Source organism: Salvia hispanica, chromosome 3, assembly GCF_023119035.1.
Source record: "Salvia hispanica cultivar TCC Black 2014 chromosome 3, UniMelb_Shisp_WGS_1.0, whole genome shotgun sequence".
In the NCBI taxonomy this organism is placed as follows: Eukaryota; Viridiplantae; Streptophyta; class Magnoliopsida; order Lamiales; family Lamiaceae; genus Salvia; species Salvia hispanica.
Window position 1 is genome coordinate 53,647,604 of NC_062967.1, and position 21,315 is coordinate 53,668,918.

Consider the following 21,315-nt stretch of genomic DNA (forward strand, 5'->3'; position numbering starts at 1 on the left):
TAATGGCTGTTTGAGGATTTTTGGTTAATTCTATGATGGCTAACAACTTTACATGATTAGTTTTGTTATTTATCTCTGGCTTTTAACTTTACCTATCTATATACTCCATATTTATCCTTTTCTTATGCCAAACTAAAAAAGGATAGGTGGCAAACATGAGGAAACAATTTTAAACAATTTTAGAATGGACCTTTAGTATTCTTATTTAGTTCACTATGTATTGTTCGTCTCCGATATCTTGAATGTCATTAGTTCTTTAAAATCCCGATCTTGGCAGTGATCAGGCGGCCAAAGCAGAGACTTCAAACAAGAAGACACAAGATACCAATGACGACGATGATAACTGGGAGTTTTTTGACATAGAGTTAGGGCTCGTCTGGTAGGGTTTATATAATTAACAAGGATGTATGGTTAGTGGGCTTTCATGACTTCATGGGTATAAACTTGGGCTGTTTGGTTCAATCCATGCAAAGTGTTAACTCCATTTCCATTGTTTGGTTTAAATGGTGTAGGCCTGAAACGCAAAAGCCCATGACTAAAATACCCTCGTTATTTTCAAATTAAGATATCCCCTCCTCCCTCCAATTAATCATCATCAATTTATTGAAAATGTAAAATACCTAAAATGTTAATTTATCACATAGTATTTGATCCCGTCGAGTATCTCATGTTTTACAACCTGGTTCTTATCCATGTTATATGCTATATCATTAAATTATCTTTCAATTGTACATGCAAAAAACAATAAAATAGGAGTTGGTCTTCATATAGTATTGACAAATCCGAATGACTCGTGCTCAATCATTAAAATATGAAACTCAAACACAACACACTCCAAGTAGCAGCAAATCAAAATTAGTCACGCTGAACATCGTCATTCCTTACACATCAAAAACAGCCACAACATATGACAAAACGACAGTACAAACAGGGGGGTTAGATCACAAAGAACATAGCTTCAAACGGATCCTAAACGGCGTCCCGCCAAACAGCAGCTTCGGGAAATAACCACTATTGGTTCTCCCACATGTAGTTCGCCAAATCTACACGCTTCTGATTCCAACCGGGTGAAGCTTCGATTGTGTCCACGAATTGGACTTCTGCAGCTGGTTCTACCTCCATGTATGTGGCCTCAGCAGCGCCATCATCGCCTCTCTCGTCTAGCTCAACTTCAACCGGATCCACTCCCATCATCGCCTCTCTCATTACGCTTTTTTTGCCTGGCGTCGGTCATTCTGTAAAAAATGAAAACATCGAACGGGAAGCATTATTAGATAGAAGACAACAGCTAGCATCAAGTTGCAAAGTAAGCTACATTCCAACTACAACAACAAAATAAGAGCTGAAGCAAGATGGCAGTTTCTTGATGCATAATTGGGAAGGTAGTGTGTGTACATAATGTGAACTGAACAGTATGGAAGCATTACTCTATTCACAAATGAAAATCAAAGACCACAAACATCAATGTTCATAGAAACAGAGTTCAGAATCGAATCGAATCGAAACTCATATTTAATCAGATGCCCCTACCGGGTAGAAATTGTCCCACAAATAATTCAGCATCTTCACCAGATTACCACCAATTTCAAATTTGCACAAAAATCACGACTCAAGTTAGCAGGACAACCATCTCAAACAAAGCAAAATTTTCACAAAATTATTTCCACCAAGTCGCCCAACTCAATCACAGCACGAGACGACGAAATCGGAGTTTGTAAACCACAATACGAAACAAGAATCGAACAGCAACCCATAAAATGCCGAAAATCGATCCATAAACCCCTCTGAAATTGACAATTAAAAAAAAAACAGAGAATTGAAGCGGAGTTTACCCGGAATTTGGTCAGCCGATCGACGAAAAATTGAACCTCCAACGGTAAGATTTTGAAGATTTGGGAGGGCAATTTCGAACAAGTGCTACGTTTACAGCCAAATCCGGAAAAGGCCGGCACTTATACCACCTCCACACCCTGGTGGAGTTGACACACAAATGCTGATAGTTGTAGATGTAGGAGGGAAACCCGCTTGGAGTATACCGGGTCGCTCGGAAAGTGGAGTTGCTACCAAACGCCGGAAACAAAGTGAGGAGAAGGGTGTTTCGGGGTGTTTCAAGCGTACCAGACAAGCCCTAATGCTATAACAAAGAATATCACTATACATGTAAAACATTACCTGGATCACATTGTATAAAATCTTATGTTTGTAGTATAATTTTTTCGATATATCAAAATAATTATCAACACATTTTCAGTATTTAGACAATATAATCATATTAGTTTAGTGTTCACGTTACATATCATTTTTGAAAGAACAAAGTTAATTTCATCCCAAATTAGTATAAGCACGTGTAAAAAAATAACAGTAAAGCAATCAAAGAATATCGATGTAGCAATAGTACAAAAATATTAATACAAACATATTTCTCATTTGATTAGATCACAATGCATTGCGACTATTCAAATTTCTTCTTACAAACATGTAACTCAATAATTTTTTTAAAATTCCTACTGTTTGCACAAAATCAGATGTACTAGTCTATAAAGAATACTAAGTATCAATCCAAGGAGAGAATAATTATTATTGAAGCTATAAACTAAATAATGCAATAAAATTGTTTATTTGAAAAAGTTTTTTACTAAAGCTGACATAATAAATTGATATTAACAAGACAGGGAAAGAACTACTCCTAACTTGTTTCAAATTTATCATGTTTCCTATTTTGTGAATGAATTTTTATGTTCTAGGGATTCCATGTTGTTTTACACCCACATGTATACCTAGGAAAAATTGGTCACGTTTCATATGCTTTACTCACTAATCTATTACCCCTGCTAGGTAGTGCGATAGGCATATAATTAGATTCTAAACCTTTCAACAATCCACCCCTTAAACCATAACCACACACGCTTCATTAGATGATGCTGCATATATTGGTCTTCAAATCTTGATCCAAGTTGAACTTTTTGCCTACTTTCTTTATATGTTGGCTATAATGTATATTAACATTCTGTGAGATGCTGTGATAAGATTCTATTATAGTGTGGAGAGTGTATTTCTAGAAATTGATTATGTTGTGAGAAAAAGTGAACAAATTAATGATTTTATAGTCCAATATGCTTCTCTTGATTCCACTTCAAGAAGGTTGATCGTGACGAACTAGCGGTGATCGGAATGTTGTCAAAAAACTGTCTTGTGCATTTTGATCGTCGGAACATATGCAATTGAGATCCCGTTGGAATCCTTATTTATAAAAGTATCTTTAATTTGATATATTTTTTGCGAAAAAATAATTTAAATTGAGAGAGTTACGTAAATTTAATGTTTTAAAATGATTTTAATGAGAGAGAATTGACATTAATACCTCTTATTTTTATTTAATAATTTTCTTAATTAAAAATATAATACATGTGACATTATTTCAACCACTAGAACTCCTAATCTAATAGCTAAGATTTGGTCTTAATTTGGAATTGCTAATTAGTTAACAATTGATCACTTCCTGTTTTATGATTCTTTACTTATTCTAGCAATGAGATAAGTTTTTAAGTAAGAAAGAAAATGGAAGATAACAATTTTGCTAGAGAGATAGAAAGAGAGGAATTTGTAGAGGTCTTAACACTGGAAAGGAGAAAAAACAAATGAGAAAAGAAAGAAAGTTGTTTTCCTTTCCTTTCCTTTCCTTTTTTTCTTTTCTTTTCTTTCTATTGGATTCACCCTTTGTACCAAAAGAAATCATTTATCGGTATGATGAAGGTCATGGTATTGAGGTTACGGAATTAAAAGTTTCTCAAACAACAAAATGACGTATCACATATGACATATAGTGATATACTAGCTAGGTTGAATATATCATATATGAATAAAATGTACTCCAGGTAGTTAGTATGCAACTGGGGCTACATGCTACTTGACCAAAATAATTGTTGATACTTTTTAGATATGCACTTAGTTGAGCCTTCAGTACGATGTCACATTGTTCCATCATAACTTCATGATGTATTTCAATAAAGTAGGGAGTTTTTTATAGGGTTAATAGCCAAAAATTTGCAATTAACTTTTAATATTCAGGTTTTTTCCACTAAATTTAAAAGTGGTGAAAAAGCATACGAACTTTGAGTTTGTAGTCAATTCCAAACAAAATTCAGTTTCACCCAGCATCATGATATCTATGTCATCTGAGTCTGTGACCATAGTTTGCAAAAGATATGCTAGAAGTTTGAATGTTGTAAGATACATGGAGTTTGAATGTAGTAGAAAAAAATAGGCTAACTTTTGGGTGATATTGTTTGTAGTAGTAGTATACTACATAATCCACAATTCAGAATTCAATAAATCCATAATCCATTAATTCATTATGTTTATATTTTATTATAAAATTAATACAGTACTCTCTCCATCTCTTGTAATTCAGCACCATTTGACATGACACGAATTTAAAAAAATTTAATAGAAAGTGGGTTGAAAAAGTTGGTGGTATGTGAGTCATATTTTTATATATTAGTTTTATAATAAAATGTGAGTAAGAACGAGTTAGTGAAATGTGGGGTTCACTATAAAAAAAATGGTAAAGTGAAAGGTGACAAATATTTAGGGACGGACGAAAATGGAAATAGGTGACAAATATTTAGGGACGAAATAGGTGACAAATATTTAGGGACGGACGAAAATGAAAATAGGTGACAAATTTTCAAGAACGAATGGAGGATATAAAAATGATACACACATTCTGTTAATTTATTACTTCTTTTTTTTTATAGTATCATTCTGTCCTACTGAAGATGACTCACTTTCCTTTCTAGTTTGATAAACCAAAATGATTCAATACTAAAAATGGAAACACATTTATCTCTATTTTATTCTCTCTTTCTTATTTTACTTTTTCTATTTAATATAAAAAATAAAGTTGCATAAATCTCGTATAACCTAAAGAAAGAGTGATATTTTTAGGGAGTGTTGTTTAAAAAACTGTCAAGTTAATTAGTAGGAATATTTATTTTATGCGTTGGAAAAGTTTGCGTAGACTATATGCCAGATTGTCACTACACAACATGCAACCACTAGATGCTTATTTCCACATTTATATGGAAAACACTTTTTCTAAATTGATCATGTAATTCGGACCACAATTTAGTGGTCGAGGAGTCTATTTATAGAGACCATTAATTGATGGTCTAGGTACAATTATTATAGAGTCAATTTACTTAGATTAGACATAGAGTGTGACACAAACGGAAATTTTAGAATTTCATGAATAGTGCATTTTTCTCAATATATTCAAGGGCTATTGGCCTATGAGACGTAATAAGGTACTTCTTCCGTCCACAATTTTAAAACTATTTTGAATTGACATATATTTTAAACAATTGTTTAACTTTGTAAAGACTAAAAGTAAAGAGAGAAAATGAAAGAAATGTGAGATTCATTTTTAATACTACTTATTAATTTTATAATGAATTGTGAGTGTAAAAAATTAGTGAATGTAAAATACTAAAAGTAGAATAAAGGAAATTGTTCTGTAAATTATAGATAACCCAAAATGATAAAATGACTCTCTAAATGGTGGATAAAGGGAGAGGAGAGTAATAATTCAGTTGTTTTGATACATAACTAACCATATTTTTTCGCATCTTTATTTCTTCATTTGTAATTTATTGGACCATGATGTTGCATTATTTCTGGAAAATTTGCCACCACTTTATCATTTGCACTACTACTATAAATTTGTCACCATCTTATCATTTCTATTCAATATTTTGATGAGTGGTAATGAACCAAGCCTATTTTGTGAGCAGGGAAAAAATATCTGAAAATGAAATCATTGAATATAACAAGTAATGCTACCTCCAAAACACGGTAATCAGCAACCTTTCATGACTGCATAGAGTTGATTTTGCAGGATAATGCTAGTTTTCACATTGCAATTGCAATTACAATTCTCTACTTGTTTCCTATTCAGTCACATTCTTGTAAAAATCATCTTTTGCTTGATCAAAAATTTTCCATAAACTAACAGCAGCTTGAATCACAATTCCAAAAAAAGAGGGAAAAAAAAAACAATTCTTGACATTCTTTTCTTACAAAGGCATCAACTAATGCTATATACAATCCATATGAATGAAAACAAAATGACATAAATATTGGCAAGAAACCAGCAATATGAATAACCAAAAAACATGTATCTTCTCAAGATTGCTATGATCATCAATGGAACCCCCTCGACCCTCTCGACTGATACAGCTCAAGCTTCCCCTTAGCCTCCGGCAGCAGCCTCTCGACCTCCTCGAGCTGGCACAGCGCGGCCTGCTTGGACGCCCACTCGAGCACAGTCAGCACCTCCGCCCGTGCCAGCTCCTCGCTGTCAGGCACGTGCATCGCAATGTTGCACAGCAGCACGAGCGCGGAGCTCTGCACGACCTGCTCGAAGTACACGAGCTGCACGAGGTGCTTGGCACCCCCAGCCTCGATGATGGCCTTCGCGTGGTCGAGGTGGAGGTAATTTTCCGCACAGGCGAACTTGGTGAGCGCGACACACGCCTCCCGAGACACCTCGACCTCCCTCTCGTCGAGCAGTCTAACTAACGGGCTAATCATCCGCGTCTCGGTGGCCTTAAAAGTCCTAGCTAAGTTTCCTATGGCCTTGATACAGGGGATCAGCAGCTCCGAATCCCCCTTCTCGAGGATCCGGAAGAGCTGATCCACCGCGGCCTTGCAGGCGGGGGAGTTCGGCTTGAATGCCGACCTCCTTAGTTCCGCGTCGCCCTCCGCCACCGCGGTGATCTCCATCAAGGCCATGGCCGAGTTGTACTGCACCTCGGCCGGGCCCTTCTCTAGCAGAACCGCAAAGCACAGTAATGCTCGCGATTCTGTGATGCTTCGGCATATGGCGGAGTTTCCCTTCGCCAGATGCCAGAGCGCCCGTGCTGCCATCGCCTTCATCTGCGCCTTGGTGGCCGGGTCCTCCGCCTCTCGGGCGCGAGTGCTCGCGCCCGAGAGCGATATGCTCGGGTGGTGGAGGTGGTTGTTGTGGAGGGAATTCACCTTCCCTCCTCCTCCACCACCACCTCCACCGCCCGAATTGGGTTTGACAGCGGACATGGTGGTGGTGACAACATTGTACATCTGATTAGACCGTGGCATCTGGGTTTTATCATCATCTAAATGGTGATGATGATCGGCTGCCGCACCACCATTGCTGGCTAAAACGACGGCGGCGGCGTGGATCGAGGTGGCTTTGCTGACGACGGTGTACTTGCTGTGTTCCTGAACGGTTTCGAAAGCGAGATGGCTGACTAAGAGTCGGATAATGTTATGCTGAGCGAAGAGATCTTGGCATTTGGGGTAATGGGCGGCGAGCTCGGCGACGGCCCAGGCGGCGACGGCCTGGACCTTCATGGGCCCCTCTTTGAGGATCTTGGCGAAGACAGAGCAGACGCCCGCGTGGGTCATGTGCTCGACGCTCTCGGGGTCGCGCCCGAGGAGGCCGATCGCGCGGGCGGCGTTTTCCTGGCCCTCTTGCTTCCCCTCCTTGATCAATTTGAGGAGAGGGCCGACGCCGCCTTCCTCGATTATGAGCTTGCCGTAGCGGTCGTTGTCGCGGGCGAGGGAGACGAGGGAGGCGGCGGCGTCGGCGCGGTCGTCGACGGAGCCGGTGTAGAGCGTGGCGATCTGCTCCCAGATGAGGCCGAGGATGGGCTCGTTGGCGGCGATGGGGGGGAGGCCGAGGTACTCGTCGGCGCGGTCGTCGGCGGAGGCGGACACGCGGAGGAGCCAGGAGACGTCGCCGATTGAGTTTTCGAGCTGCGAGGACATTTTGCGGAAGGCGGCGGCGGGGATGATGGTGAAGACGCGCTTGACGAGGCCGTTGCCGCGGCATTTGGAGACGAGGGAGAGGGCTTTGTCGAGGACCTGGACGGTCTCGTCGAGGATGCGGCGCGTGGGCCGCTCGTAGAGGTCGTTGCTCGCGCGCGCGGCCTGCCGGAGGAGGGCGGCGAGCTTCTCGGTCTTGGATTTGAGCTCGGCGCACTCCTGCTTGAACGTGGCGGCCTCGTCGGCGGCCTTGGTGACCTGGTCGGTGAGCTGGATCGGCGTCGCAAGCGTCTGCTTTACTAAATCCCCCATCGGAACGCCGATTGATCCAATCGGAAAACGGAAAAAGATTGAATTTTTAGATTTGGGAGTGCATCAAGATTGGGAATTTGGATTTATTCGTGCGAGAAATCAGAAAAGATACAGTTTTTTTATGCTTAGAGAAGTAGAAATGGAGACGACGGGGTTTACAAGGTCAAACGCGGCCTTCATTGGAAAAACGAAATCAGCTCTTTTTCCCAAATTTTTTTTTTAAAAAAACAAAGGAAATCGACGCTTTATTTTATTTACAAATATAAAATATGGGCTGTAATAATTTGATTTAATGTATTAATCAGCTGTCAATGCGGCCACTTTCCAGCCCAACCACCCCAAAATGGTCAACTGTTACAAATTTTGGGTTGATGTAACCAAATTTTATTTTACCCACTAACTAAATTAAATTAGTCGTGCCAGCACATCTCAATTGTAATCCCTGTTCTCTTACTCACATCATTTTGCTGTTTATTCTGTAAACTGACACGTCATCACACTGTTAAACACCGATTGAGGAATGTGTCAAATAATTTGATATTATAGCATTAATTTGGGTGATCGAGTGCTGATTTGATGTATGGAAAGAGGCAAATTCAATGGATTAACAAGTTGTCTTAGTTTTTATAGTACTACTAGTTTGGGAATATTAATTTCAAACGTTTGTATAGTTGACTAGAATCCTGGATTTGATCTCTTTTACATTGGGTAACATTCGCACATCCCACTTTAATTTGATGTATAAAACCTCATATATTAAAGAAAATTGGATAAAAAGTTAATGCAATGTCCCACTTTAATTTTATATAAAACTTCATATATAAAAAGAAAATTAAATAAAAGTTAATGCAATGTGAATTTTAATATATATGTGAGTGAAATATGTTAATAGAACAGAGTTAATTCATTGAAAAAATTAAAATAAAAAATGAAATATAATAAACGACGTTTAAAATAAAAATTGTGACATGTAACCATGACTAATGGAGTAATTAATTGCAATTTTAAGTGTGAGACATTTAATTGAAATATCATAATAATACTTCCATCGTCATTATAAGCACTCATATTTTTTTAGGACGTCTCGTTTAAAATGGGTTATTTTCTTTTTTAACAAAATGTATAATATAGTTAATTTTAATTTATTATCTCTTTTATTTTATTTTTCTATTCTATAGTATTTCTATTTTACTTTATTAAATATTCATTTAACCCATTAAACATTGTTTTTCTAAATCTCATGCCCAAAAGAAACATTTCATTTATAGCGAAACAGAGGAAGGAAGTAATAAAAAATTTATGAACGACATAAATTTTGATGCGAATTTAGTCAAGTAAAAAATATTTAAAAAATAGTTAAAATTTCAAATAATAAAAAATGAGACTTACCTCATTTTCATTATAAAGATTAACTTACTAAAATTTAACAGTAGATTAAATTCAAGGAACAATTTTTAGAAATGAAAGAAATATGATATTAAAGGACTTAAGTCAACTGATTCAAGCAAAAGAAAATAATTATGACGTGGTATTATATTTGTGAACGACTGAATCATAATTTCTTAGTCCTACAAAATAAACTATTTTTATCATTTTACCTCTTTTAAGAAATATAGATTTTTTCATTTGTTGTAATCTTTTTTTTTTTGTAATGAGGTGAACAAACATTCTCCATTATAATTGTTCTTTCTTTCTGTTTTTTTCTATATTATAAATATGTATTAAAATTTATGTCAATATATTATTTTTATAGAACAAAAATAGAGTATAAAAATGTAAGAACCCAATTTTGAAACATTACACGAATTCGTTGACGTAGTAATGCCATTGCCATGGAGCAAAATAGCTTGATTGGTTAGGATTTGGGACTAAAGACAAATTAGAAAAGTCTTTAGAGAGTTGGTCACCAATTCACTCCACACTTAAATGAAAAAAAAAAGTGTATACAGGAAGAGTTTTCATTTCCATTTCCAAGAATTGATGTTTCGCGACATTATTCCATATCGTATAAATTAGATTTGAAGTTAGATAATGCGGTTAAATTATATAGTCCATTCGTCCTACTTAAAATAAAACATTTAAAAATCGGCACAGGATTTTATATAATAATATTATTTTTTAGTTAATAAAAAAAGAGTAAAGTAAGAGAGATGAAAAAATAGAGACAGAATTATTTTTATTTAAAAAAACGTTTCATTTTTTATAGAACACCAAAAAAGGAAAATGTTTCATTTGAAATGGGACAAAGGGAGTACATACTCACTCCCTCCATTCCTAATAATTTTTCATTATTTAACCTGACACAGAATTTTAAAAATATAATATAAAGTAAATTAAAACAATTAGTGGCATATGAATCTTATTTTTATATAGTATTAATTCTATAGTAAAATATTTAGTGGAACGTGAGGTTAGTACCTAAAATGGTAAAGTAAAGATGACAAATTTTTGGGACCGGACGAAATGAAATTAAGTGACAATTTTTCAAGGACGTAAGGAATAGTTTTTTTTTTAGATAAATTAGATTGATATATGCAATTTGGTATATGTATGTTGATATATATATATATACACATGTGTAGCCAGTGGCGGGCGCAAGATTTTGATACTGAGAGGTCCAAATTACTACCCCTCGGTCCACAAGGAAATAAAATGAAATTAATGAAATTTGATACTGACAAATTTTTGGGACCGGACGAAAATGAAATTAAGTGACAATTTTTCAAGGACGTAAGGAATAGTTTTTTTTTAGATAAATTAGATTGATATATGCAATTTGGTATATGTATGTTGATATATATATATATACACATGTGTAGCCAGTGGCGGGCGCAAGATTTTGATACTGAGAGGTCCAAATTACTACCCCTCGGTCCACACGGAAATAAAATGAAATTAATGAAATTTGATACTGACAAATTTTTGGGACCGGACGAAAATGAAATTAAGTGACAATTTTTCAAGGACGTAAGGAATAGTCTTTTTTTTTGGATAAATTAGATTGATATATGCAATTTGGTATATGTATGTTGATATATATATACACATGTGTAGCCAGTGGCGGGCGCAAGATTTTGATACTGAGAGGTCCAAATTACTACTCCTCGGTCCACAAGGAAATAAAATGAAATTAATGAAATTTGATACTGACAAATTTTTGGGACTGGACGAAAATAAAATTAAGTGACAATTTTTCAAGGACGTAAGGAATAGTTTTTTTTTATAGATAAATTAGATTGATATATGCAATTTGGTATATGTATGTTGATATATATATATACACATGTGTAACCAGTGGCGGGCGCAAGATTTTGATACTGAGAGGTCCAAATTACTACCCCTCGGTCCACAAGGAAATAGTCATATCTTTCCATTTCCTTACGTGCACAAAAAATAATCTTATCTTTCCATTTTCATCCATCTAAAAAAATAATCTCATTTTTTCATTTCTGTACATCCTCCAAAATGCAAAGTAACTCTCAAATTATGATTCACGTTTTAAGTAATAGTGTAGATAAATGAATTAGCTATGAGAAAATCTGAAAAAACAATAGTGGAAAGAATAAAGCACGAGCGAGAATAAAGTAGAGATAAAAATACTTCCATTTTTAAAAATAAGTCATCTTGATTGGGACAAACCAAAAAGAAAAATGTGCCATCTTCAAAGGGACCGAGGAAGTACTATAAATCCACAAAACTTCCCAAATCTAAATAAAATAGTCTTATCTTTCCATTCTCATTCGACCACCAAAATAGAAAGTCACTCCCAAATTATCATTCATTTTATAAGTAGTATGGTAGAAAGCTGAATTATCCACAAAAAGAGTACTATATATAGTACCTCCTTCGTCCGCCATTTGGAGTCCCATTTATGGGCGGCAGGGGTTTTAAGAAAAGTGGGTGAAAAAAAGTTAGTGGAAACGGGGTCCCACTTATATATATTAGTTTTAAATAAAATGTGAGTGACATGAGTTAGTGGAAGGTGAGACCCTATTATCATTTATAGTAAAAGTGAACCGGGACTCCTATTCGTGGACGGACTAAAATGAAAAAACGAGACTCCTATTCGCGGACGGACTAAAATGGAAAAACGAGACTCCTATTCGCGGACGGATAGAGTAACTAATAAATACACTAAACTAGGGCCAAGGGTGATTCGATCTCATGCTCTCCAGTTCCAGTCTGCTTCCGTAAGCAACGAGCTAGTAGTAAATGATTTGTAATGTATAATACGCATATAACTCCAATGAGCTAGTAGTAAATGATTTGTAATGTATAATACGCATATAACTCCCTCCGTTCACTATTAAATGTTACTCCCTCCGTTCCATAGTAATAGAGTCATTTTGTTATTTTGGTATGTTCCATAGTAATTGAGTCATTTTTCTTTTTAGTAAAAGTCAACACATTTTTCCACACCTACTTTACTCTCTCTTAATATAACACGAGTTTAAGAAATATAGTAGAAAGGGGGTGAAAAAAGGTTAGTGGAAGGCGTATCCTACTTTTATATAGTACTTCTTCCTTTTTATAGTAGTGGAGACATTTATTTTTGGCACGAAAATTTAGGAAAATGTGTGTAATGTATTAAATAAAAAGATACCAATAAAATAGGAGAGAAGAAAAAATAGAGAGAATAAAGTAAGAGACATGGAAAGGTAAATGAGAAGAAATGTGTTGACTTTTACTAAAAAATGACATCACTCAATTACAATGGAACTACCAAAATAACAAAATGACTTCACTACTATAGAATGGAGGGAGAATTAGTTTTATAATGAAATGTGAGTGAAATAAAACTAGTGGAATGTGGGGTCCATTGGACTTGGCCTAATTATGACAATTAGGCTACTCTCTCCATCTCCAAAGAGTATGAACATTTAATTCAGCACGACTTTTAATGCATAATTGGAAAGGTAAGAGAGAGATAGAAAGAAAAAGTTTTTATAGTATTGTTAGTGGAGAATGAGTTCCACCTCATTAGAGAAAAAATAGTTTCCAACATTAAAAAGTTCATACTTTTCAGGGAATGACTAAAACAAAATAGTTCGTACTTTTCAGAGATGAATGGAGTATTTATATTCTCCATTATGGACATTGAAAAATAAAAAAAAATATAATTATTTCAGAGAGAAAAAATGCAGGATGAAAATATGTAATGTTCATTGGAGGTTTCCTAGTTTTCTCGATAAAACAATTGTATCCGGGAATAGTTCATACGGATCAAAATACGCATGGATATCGTGGAAAACAAACTATGTAACACGTAACTATTATCGTGGAAAACAAACTATGTAACACGTAACTATTTTGAATATTTGTCATGAATCTAAATCTGTTTCCTATCTATATTTTTCGATACGCATCATTTAATGATAAGAATTCCTAACATAATCGACATCAAAATGAAATCCATCTACTGCAATTTTAGTTCAAAATGTTTTTATCAATATTAAAATTGGCGATGTCTTTTTCTATTTATAACAGTAATAACTTAAAATTTCATATATGTGTGTGAGAGAGATGCCTTTCAACTTTCTAGTGTCAGCGTAATCACAGCAGGTTTGTGCGACAGCAATCCCGGCGCATATTCGTCTTCCAATAATATTTTCACTTGGACAAAAAATATCTAACAAAACTAGACATGTGTAAATACTCTTCTACTCTTTGAGCTTTTTATTTATTTTTTATTTTTTTTCTTCTACCCTTTGAGTTAATTTTTTTACCTCACTTTTTTATGGAGACCCCAAATTGTGTGATGAGCCATGGCACTTGCCAAAGTGTGATGCAAAGTTTGAGAATGCAGCAATGATTAATGTCACATTTGAATTTACCAATAATTCCAGAAAGATTGATTCAAATGGTTGATACAATAAAAACTGCTATATATTTAATGTAAGCACAAATATATGGAAAAATTCACAACATAGGTGTTTAGAAACAAATATCTTGAATGTGGGTGTTACGCATTCTCAATAATGTACTAGAGAAATCACACAACATTATTCAAAATAACATACAGTTGTTAATCAGCAAACTAGTAAATATAAACAGAACTTCATGTGTCTTAAATAAGGGCAGCTGTCCTAAATTGTATATATAATGAATATTGTCCTCATTCAATTATAGCAGCAGCTTTCGCTTGTCCACATCTCCATTGTGTCATAAATGTGTGGCATATATAGCAACAATACACTCAAAAAGTAGTAGTAGCAATGCATCCAAATTTAATAGATAAACATCACGAGCATTGGGTAGGGACGAAAGCTAGAGGGACTTGCCGGGCCTGCCTGGCGTGCAACGCGGATGGATTCTCCAGTCCCAATTTCCTAAATTATGCTGTTTTCTCCAATCGGTCAAAATAGAGCACGACTGCGTTGTGTTACTGCAAGATTCGGCGTGATACGTGTCAAGTTCAAGCAGCCATATTTACACAAGTTCACAATGGTTCAATCATTCTGGACCACAATTATGTGATCATACCAAAGACGAGCCGTGCCCTTATGCACTCTATTAGCCCGACAGACTTCTTTTAAATCTCCACAACCATACAAAAACACAGATCACATCTATTGCTATCTTGGGTATTATGCTGAGGATAAACCAGAGGGCTAAAACTGACTATGAAATGTTTTGTGGGCACCATATAAAGGCCATGTGAACTATCACACAGCCATACATACAAATTCAACATAAGACAGTTATCTAAATAATTGGGCAACTAGAACACAACAAACCCCGGCCTACACAAAAACATTCTTTGCCAACTGTGTACATCATGATAACTACGACCCTCTTCAGAAATGAACTGCATTTATAGTCCTATCCATGTCAAGAAGAGTTAGGGCCATGTAAAGGAAGAGCCCTTTATGATACAAAGGGACAAGTTAGGTCTGAGTGCACAAAGATTAAAATTTTTAATTCAAGGATGGAACAAAATATAGTGAACAACAACTAGGCCAATAGTTTCTCGTGATGCCTGATGGTGCCAAAGTGCTTCAAGAATTGAAAAACCTCCAGACTGATGAACCGAACTCAAAGAAAATCACAATTTCCTGGTTTGCAAGCTGATGGGTTGATCTTGGGTTCCCAAAAAAATTTGAAAAGTAAGGACAGAGATAGTTTAAGCATGCTTACAGACACACATGAATTTCAGCTTGTTATAAATTTATAATGTGATAAAACTATTTTCCATCATACAAGAAGCACATTTGCAAAAAGCCAAAAACTGAAGTAAAATGTGATTGCAACTTAAACAAGAATGCAAAAGTAAATTACTTTTAAATTGAAATACCTTCTTAGACAACAGAGGGAGTTTAAGAAGTCGCACATAGCGGAATCTTAATATTGATCAAAACCTTCACGGTTCGTTGCATCAAAATCATCTTTTCTTCTTAGACTTTGCAGTAGCCCATTTAAAGAATCCACAGTTTGCTTCTGGATTAGATGCAGGTCCCTGAAAAGTATAAATTTCCATCAAGAACAAATATATTTGTGCACATAAACTTTTTTATTAGTTGATCATAATTTTATTAGTCCGAATCTGTCCACGTCTAAACACTATATAAATCAAAAAGCTTAGGAGAGCGTAAGCCTGCATGCAATCAATGTAAAATGAGCATGTTCCTTTTAAGCAAATAAGCATGCACCATGAAGCACAGTACCCAGAACAAAAGAAACAGACCCAAGTAAACAAGTCAGGTGCTACGGAATACAGTTAGATGCAATTAGCTAAAGAAGTCAAGCATAGAGTGTGTTACATCCACTTTTGGTTGCAATTCTAGTTCATTATTGCACATAATGATGAATAAATGAATCATATTTACATAGTTTTATGCTACAATAAACAAAACCTTTTTAATTTAAGTAAGTGGATCAATAACTGTCATTTCTAGCTCCAATGACAATTTAGACTTTTATTACAACTCATCCAACCTCTACTACCTAACCCCATTTGTTGAAGTACTTTTTTCTTTCAAAAACATAGCTCATTTTTTTTAAAAGAAGCTCCTAACATGAATGCAGGTAACAATCAAAATTATACCAAAAATGAGCTATCAATAATGAGGCTGCATAACTAGCTTTACTGTAAGATGCGATGAAAACGCATAGCTATACCGGTCCTGACTATTTATGGAACTATATCACTATACAGTATGTAACAAATATGAAATAAAAACTTTTTACAGAGGCATCAAAGATAAATGTCTTAATCTATCATTTTCAACAAACTTAAAAATATAGCAATTACTAGCACGCGAATTGATACCTCTGCACGTGCGCAGGCATAAAATCGTTGCCCTAAAGTAGGCCCTGGTTTCTTCACCACACGGGAGACACAAGGTTCCTTGTGGCCCTTGCAAAGAGGTATGCTAGTTTGCATAAGTTGTTGAATCCTTTGCCATTCAACTAGAGCATTATTATTCTTCTTTTCAGCAGCTTGGGACATATCATCTTGCACTAATCCACATTGTTTTGTGGCTTTTTCCTGCAATTCCTTCACTTCATTATGTTCACAACCTTCAAGAAAAGTTTCACTCGGTTCACCAATGGAGAAATCTTCTTGAGTAAGCTCCTTATTAGAACAAAAGCTGGTTGACTCACTACAGCCACCTACTGTTTTCTTGAAAAATGATTTTAGTGAAAGTTGAGATGATTGACTCTTCCTTGCTTTTTTCTTGCAAATCACTGAGGATTTAGTATGACCAGATGCTGAGAAGGTTTGAGCACCAGAAGATGGTTCATTAAATGAGTCATTATTACTGTAATCTGATGTGCAAAGTATGCCTTGATGGATGAAGTCTGATGAAGCTGAGCTACATGAATGCAGAGTTCTTTTATTGAGTTGACTGCATTTTTCGACGACATTACCATCATCTGAAATAAAATTGGATCCTCCAGATAAGTTACTATCTTCTGCGGATTGCCTTCTTGCAAACATCGACACTGTAAATTGTCAGAAGTGAATAACAGTTGTGAGAACATATCTACTAGTTTCGGTAAGTATAAATTGTGTAGATATCCAGGTTTCAATAAAAAATGTCTAGGAGGCATGAGCAGAGGCACACAAAACTAAATCCTAAACAGTAATCACCACCCTAGACAATCTGTGGACAAGTCAAGTGCCCACCACCTTTCTAAAACGCAGTGATTAATTGTAAATGGTGTTGTACAGTGTCTAAATCAGGCATCATGGTTCAGAAAACATCTTGATTATAATAGAAAATGTTGACTGTGAGGAATGACAGAGCCAAGATTTTCATTTGGAAGGGCCAACTACTAACAGTAGTATAAAAATTAAAAAGAACTATGCATATTTTTTCAAATAAAATTATAAATATTGATAACAATTTTGATAAAGTTGTTAAATTAGTTTATATTTTAGCATTCAAAAATCAATAGTTCAGTACAATAACCTTGCAGCATTTCCCTTATGTTCTTCATTTATTGAAAACCATTATATAGTACCTCCCTCTGTCCCCAAAAACTATAGCACATTTGGGCACAGGTTTTAAGAGACAGGTTGGTAGATGTAGTTTGAGTGGATAAAGGCTATTATTACTAAGGGTCCCACTGTATGAAAAAGCTGTTTTTTTTTCCGGGAAATACGAGGTGTTTACTGTTTAGGAGGTTAAAATATAAAGTAGAGTATGACGCCATGTTCTAAAGAGGAAAGTGCCATACTTTTAGAGGACACCAAATATAGCAAGTGAGTTATAGTTGTTTTTGGGGACAGAGGGAGTAATTTAAATTCCCTATCACATATTCAAGTAGTCCCAAATCAAATAACACTCAAACTGAACATGGTCACATTTTCTTGAGATATATGGTAGTATGTAATTATGAGAGATCAGCACCTAGTGTCTGCTGACATCCATAGACCTGGGGACAATATCTAGTAGACAGTGACGGAGTACTGTGTTGTTGAGCATTGGGGATATCTACCAAGCTCACATAGACAGGAGCATGATCCGAGCCCTCCATTTTACCATTTCTTGTCTTTTGTTCTTTATGCCTGGAATTTTCCAAATAGAGATGAAGAACAGAAGAAAAATTATTACACAGGAAAATACAGGCATGTTCCCTAAAGCATTTTCTGTTGCAGTTCCCTATTCCAAATAGAAGTGAAGAACAGAAGAAAAATTGTTACACAGGAAAATAAAGGCATGTTTTTATGTCTACAACTTTGCAAAAGAATAGGGAACTGCAACAGAAAATGCTTTAGCCAGAACTGCATCATCTTGTCACCAAAAGACCCAACATGACAATTTCTACTATAGTCTCACCACTTACCTGGGTGTACTACCAGGTTTCCAACGTTTGAACTGATCTAATATGTCGCACTCTTTAACATGGCAAGCTACGAGGCTATGTCCTTGAGTTTCTTCCTTATGTAAGCATGGCCCAGCACCAAGAATGTGATCAATACGTGTCCCAAAGTTGAACTCCTCTGCCCCACTATTTGTCGGCCAGCAGGTGTAGGCTTCTCTTCTGTTATTTAAGTAGAAAGTAAAAGGTGTTGATAAGATAGTAAGAAACTAACACACGGTACATGGTAGTTGATCACATACATGTATCACTCCCAATTGGTAAGATCATTCACCAGTAATAATAATTACTAAAGTCAAGAATCTTTTGAACCTCTGAGGATGTTTTTCCCGGAAAACATCAAAAAATGCACCTCCATTATCCACCAACAAAGATCTAAACCAAGATTTAAACCTGCAAAGTTGAACATTTAATAAAAAAATAAGATATTTCCAACAAACCTTAACTTACATCAAAATCTGTACTAATCAGGAAGAGTGAGAAAATTCAGAAAGAAACTCACTTATTTTTCTCGAAATCGGGCCCAGCATCACAACAATCTATTGCAAAGGGGGAAATATTGAGGTCCCCAACAACAAATATTCTCCGTCCCTGATGTAGAAGAGATTCCCACCTTTTCTAAAACAAAATCACCAATATTATTGTAAAAACATCAGCTCGGACAATATTTGTTGTTGGGGACCAACAAACTAGATATCAGAGAATGATCAAACTAAATTGAAAGCCTGTCGTACCCATTAATATCATCAACTGATCCAAACAAAACAAATTAACTTATAATACTACACCATAGACGACATTGATGAGGAAGTTGAAAATAACAACAATAAAAGGTGACGCTGTAGTAATTTCTACACTTTGAATCCTTAAACTGAATGAATCAACAGATTTGATAACTCCAAATCATTCTAGTGATGTTAATCATTTAAATTGAAAGGTAAATGAGAAAAATGAGAAATGAAGCCCACTGAACTTTCATGCCAGAAAAAATAGTTAATGATTGATAAAATTAGGTAACTATATATATTGCACTTCCTTGTCCCCTTGCTGCTATGACCAGGGCAGAATAAGTAATACATTCCAACATTCACAATTTCACACAGGGGTTCTAGACCAGCAATTCAATTCATAGTATCAACATGCATAACGTTCATGCAAAAGGTACAAATCCATACCTGCAGTATGTTGAAAAAGTTATGCTTGAATTGGATTCTTTCTGTATCATCAGCTACAGCTCTAGGTCCATATATATTGAAAAGAACTGAAGAAGAAAACATTCATCTGTTACTTAAGTGGCGCAGTGGCTACGGTCCATGCTGAAAGTCAATTATGCAAAGAATAAGGCTTCATAAGAGCTCTTCCTCTGCAGTATACTAGAATTATGTCACTCACCAAAATGTTCATGGTCAGTTATTATACAACGTCCTTCACCATCAATTTTCAGAAGCTCGTCAGCAGAAAAATCTTCTAGCCCTTCGATTAGTGGTGAATATTCAACTTTTTTGTACCCCGAAACTGAGAAATCCTTAAGAACACCAGTAAAGCCCTCCTCGGCAGAAACTGGCAAAGATACCTCATTACTCGAAAACACAGAGTTGACACGGCAAAATGTCGCCACACCTAGTTAAAAATCATAATATGTAAACTGGATGCATCTATCAAAATTACATCATGCTCAAAGGAGTGTCTGTATTCTTGGTATCAACCATCACCCATACAATCTGGAACCTGCTAACGTAGTTTTAAAATAACTGAAATACAACATCCTTATTCCACCCATGGAATCAATTTTAGACCTTGAGAAGAGAAGTGTAATAGTTCTGGATGACAAACCATGCTGAGATGTGAAACCAGCTAGAAATGATTATGACTGCCTTTACCATTTCAGTAATAAATCTAGTGCACATATAAGAACTTCAATCCGTTTAGATATTTTCCAGAAGAAAACAAAAATCCAGTTTTTCATGAATTTCAAAGCTTGAAAAAATATACAGAATATACACAAAGAGAAGATGATGATGATGACCAGAATATCCAGTTCGGCCTTTCTCAGTAGTGCGAGTGCAAGAGAAAAAGGACTCGTAACCCTCAGCCTGCACCAAATCAGCTCTAAACTCTTGCCTCGACAACTTCGTTTCCTGCAGATGAGATCGATAGAATTGATGAAGAAGCAATCAATAAAATCGGTATAAAATTAGGGGTTTGAAGCATAGATTTGATTGCTTGTATAGGAGGAGAGAGAATGATGTTGGGAAACCTGAAAGCAGATGATGTCGGCATCAAAGGAATCGAGCAATTTGCGAAGAGAGCCGAACTGTGAGATTCGAGGTCTCAGGCCGTTCACGTTGTAGGTCACTATCTTCATTCTGTTCATTTTACGCTTGAATTAACCACTCAACCCTAATCACCAGAAATACCTAAAATCCGATGGAAAACCCTCGAAACAGTGACCAAAATATTGAACAATAAAAATGATCAATTTAGGAAAAAAAAAAAAGCAATGTTATCTTCGAATTGTAGTAATCCACGCCCAAGATAAAGATACACATTAGAGTTGCAGCTACAGATTATAACGGCATGGATTGAAAATGGCGGGAAGAGAACGGTGCAGGCTAGGCTAGGCTAGGCAAGGCAAGGAAGGCGGGTCTCTTAACCATGGTTAGGTTTGAGCAGGTTAGTTGGGATATTTACCCTCGAAATTCTTGTATTTTTTGTTTTTTATTTAAATAATACTACCTTTATCTAGGGACGTCAATCAAACCCGAAATCCGTGGGTCGATTCGAATAGCCCGGTAAAATTAGTAGGTTAGGGTTGTAATTTTGTAACCCGAATACAAAACGGGCAAAACGGGTTAGCCCGAATGGATT

The 21,315-nt window shown here is 35.9% G+C and overlaps 2 protein-coding genes across 6 annotated transcripts; both read right to left on the reverse strand.

Annotated features, from left to right (window-relative positions):
• Positions 1-6,043: 6,043 nt before the first annotated feature.
• On the reverse strand, positions 6,044-8,320 carry LOC125214821. The gene has a single exon (XM_048115985.1). It carries the CDS (start codon positions 8,116-8,118, stop codon positions 6,202-6,204), a length of 1,917 nt encoding a protein of 638 aa, XP_047971942.1. The 5' UTR covers positions 8,119-8,320; the 3' UTR covers positions 6,044-6,201.
• A 6,145-nt stretch (positions 8,321-14,465) lies between these two features.
• On the reverse strand, positions 14,466-21,071 carry LOC125215015 (DNA-(apurinic or apyrimidinic site) endonuclease 2). 5 transcript variants are annotated; one of them, XM_048116295.1, is made up of 12 exons: positions 20,705-21,063; positions 20,474-20,585; positions 19,840-20,067; positions 19,623-19,708; positions 18,950-19,065; positions 18,760-18,840; positions 18,412-18,609; positions 17,976-18,133; positions 16,990-17,064; positions 16,388-16,830; positions 15,413-15,574; positions 14,466-14,503 (listed from the first exon to the last, which is right to left on the reverse strand). In XM_048116295.1, exons 1-11 carry the CDS (start codon positions 20,819-20,821, stop codon positions 15,500-15,502), a joined length of 1,689 nt encoding a protein of 562 aa, XP_047972252.1. In that variant the 5' UTR covers positions 20,822-21,063; the 3' UTR covers positions 14,466-14,503; positions 15,413-15,499. The 5 variants fall into 5 exon arrangements, with proteins under 5 accessions (XP_047972252.1, XP_047972253.1, XP_047972250.1 ...); XM_048116296.1 differs by having other exon boundaries at positions 16,388-16,638; positions 20,705-21,062; XM_048116293.1 differs by having other exon boundaries at positions 16,388-17,064; positions 20,705-21,062.
• Between the last annotated feature and the right edge of the window lie 244 nt (positions 21,072-21,315).

Bases quoted from the DNA above. Each gene is read 5' to 3' on its own strand.
- LOC125215015 (XM_048116293.1), bottom strand. From the start codon at position 20,821: ATGAACAGAATGAAGATAGTGACCTACAACGTGAACGGCCTGAGACCT. The intron at 17,065-17,975 runs GTGCTGATCTCT...GACAATTTACAG, and splicing joins TGGATGTCAGCAGACACTAG to TGTCGATGTTTGCAAGAAGG. The intron at 15,575-16,387 runs GTATCAATTCGC...TATACTTTTCAG, and splicing joins ATGCCTGCGCACGTGCAGAG to GGACCTGCATCTAATCCAGA.
- LOC125214821 (XM_048115985.1), bottom strand. From the start codon at position 8,118: ATGGGGGATTTAGTAAAGCAGACGCTTGCGACGCCGATCCAGCTCACC.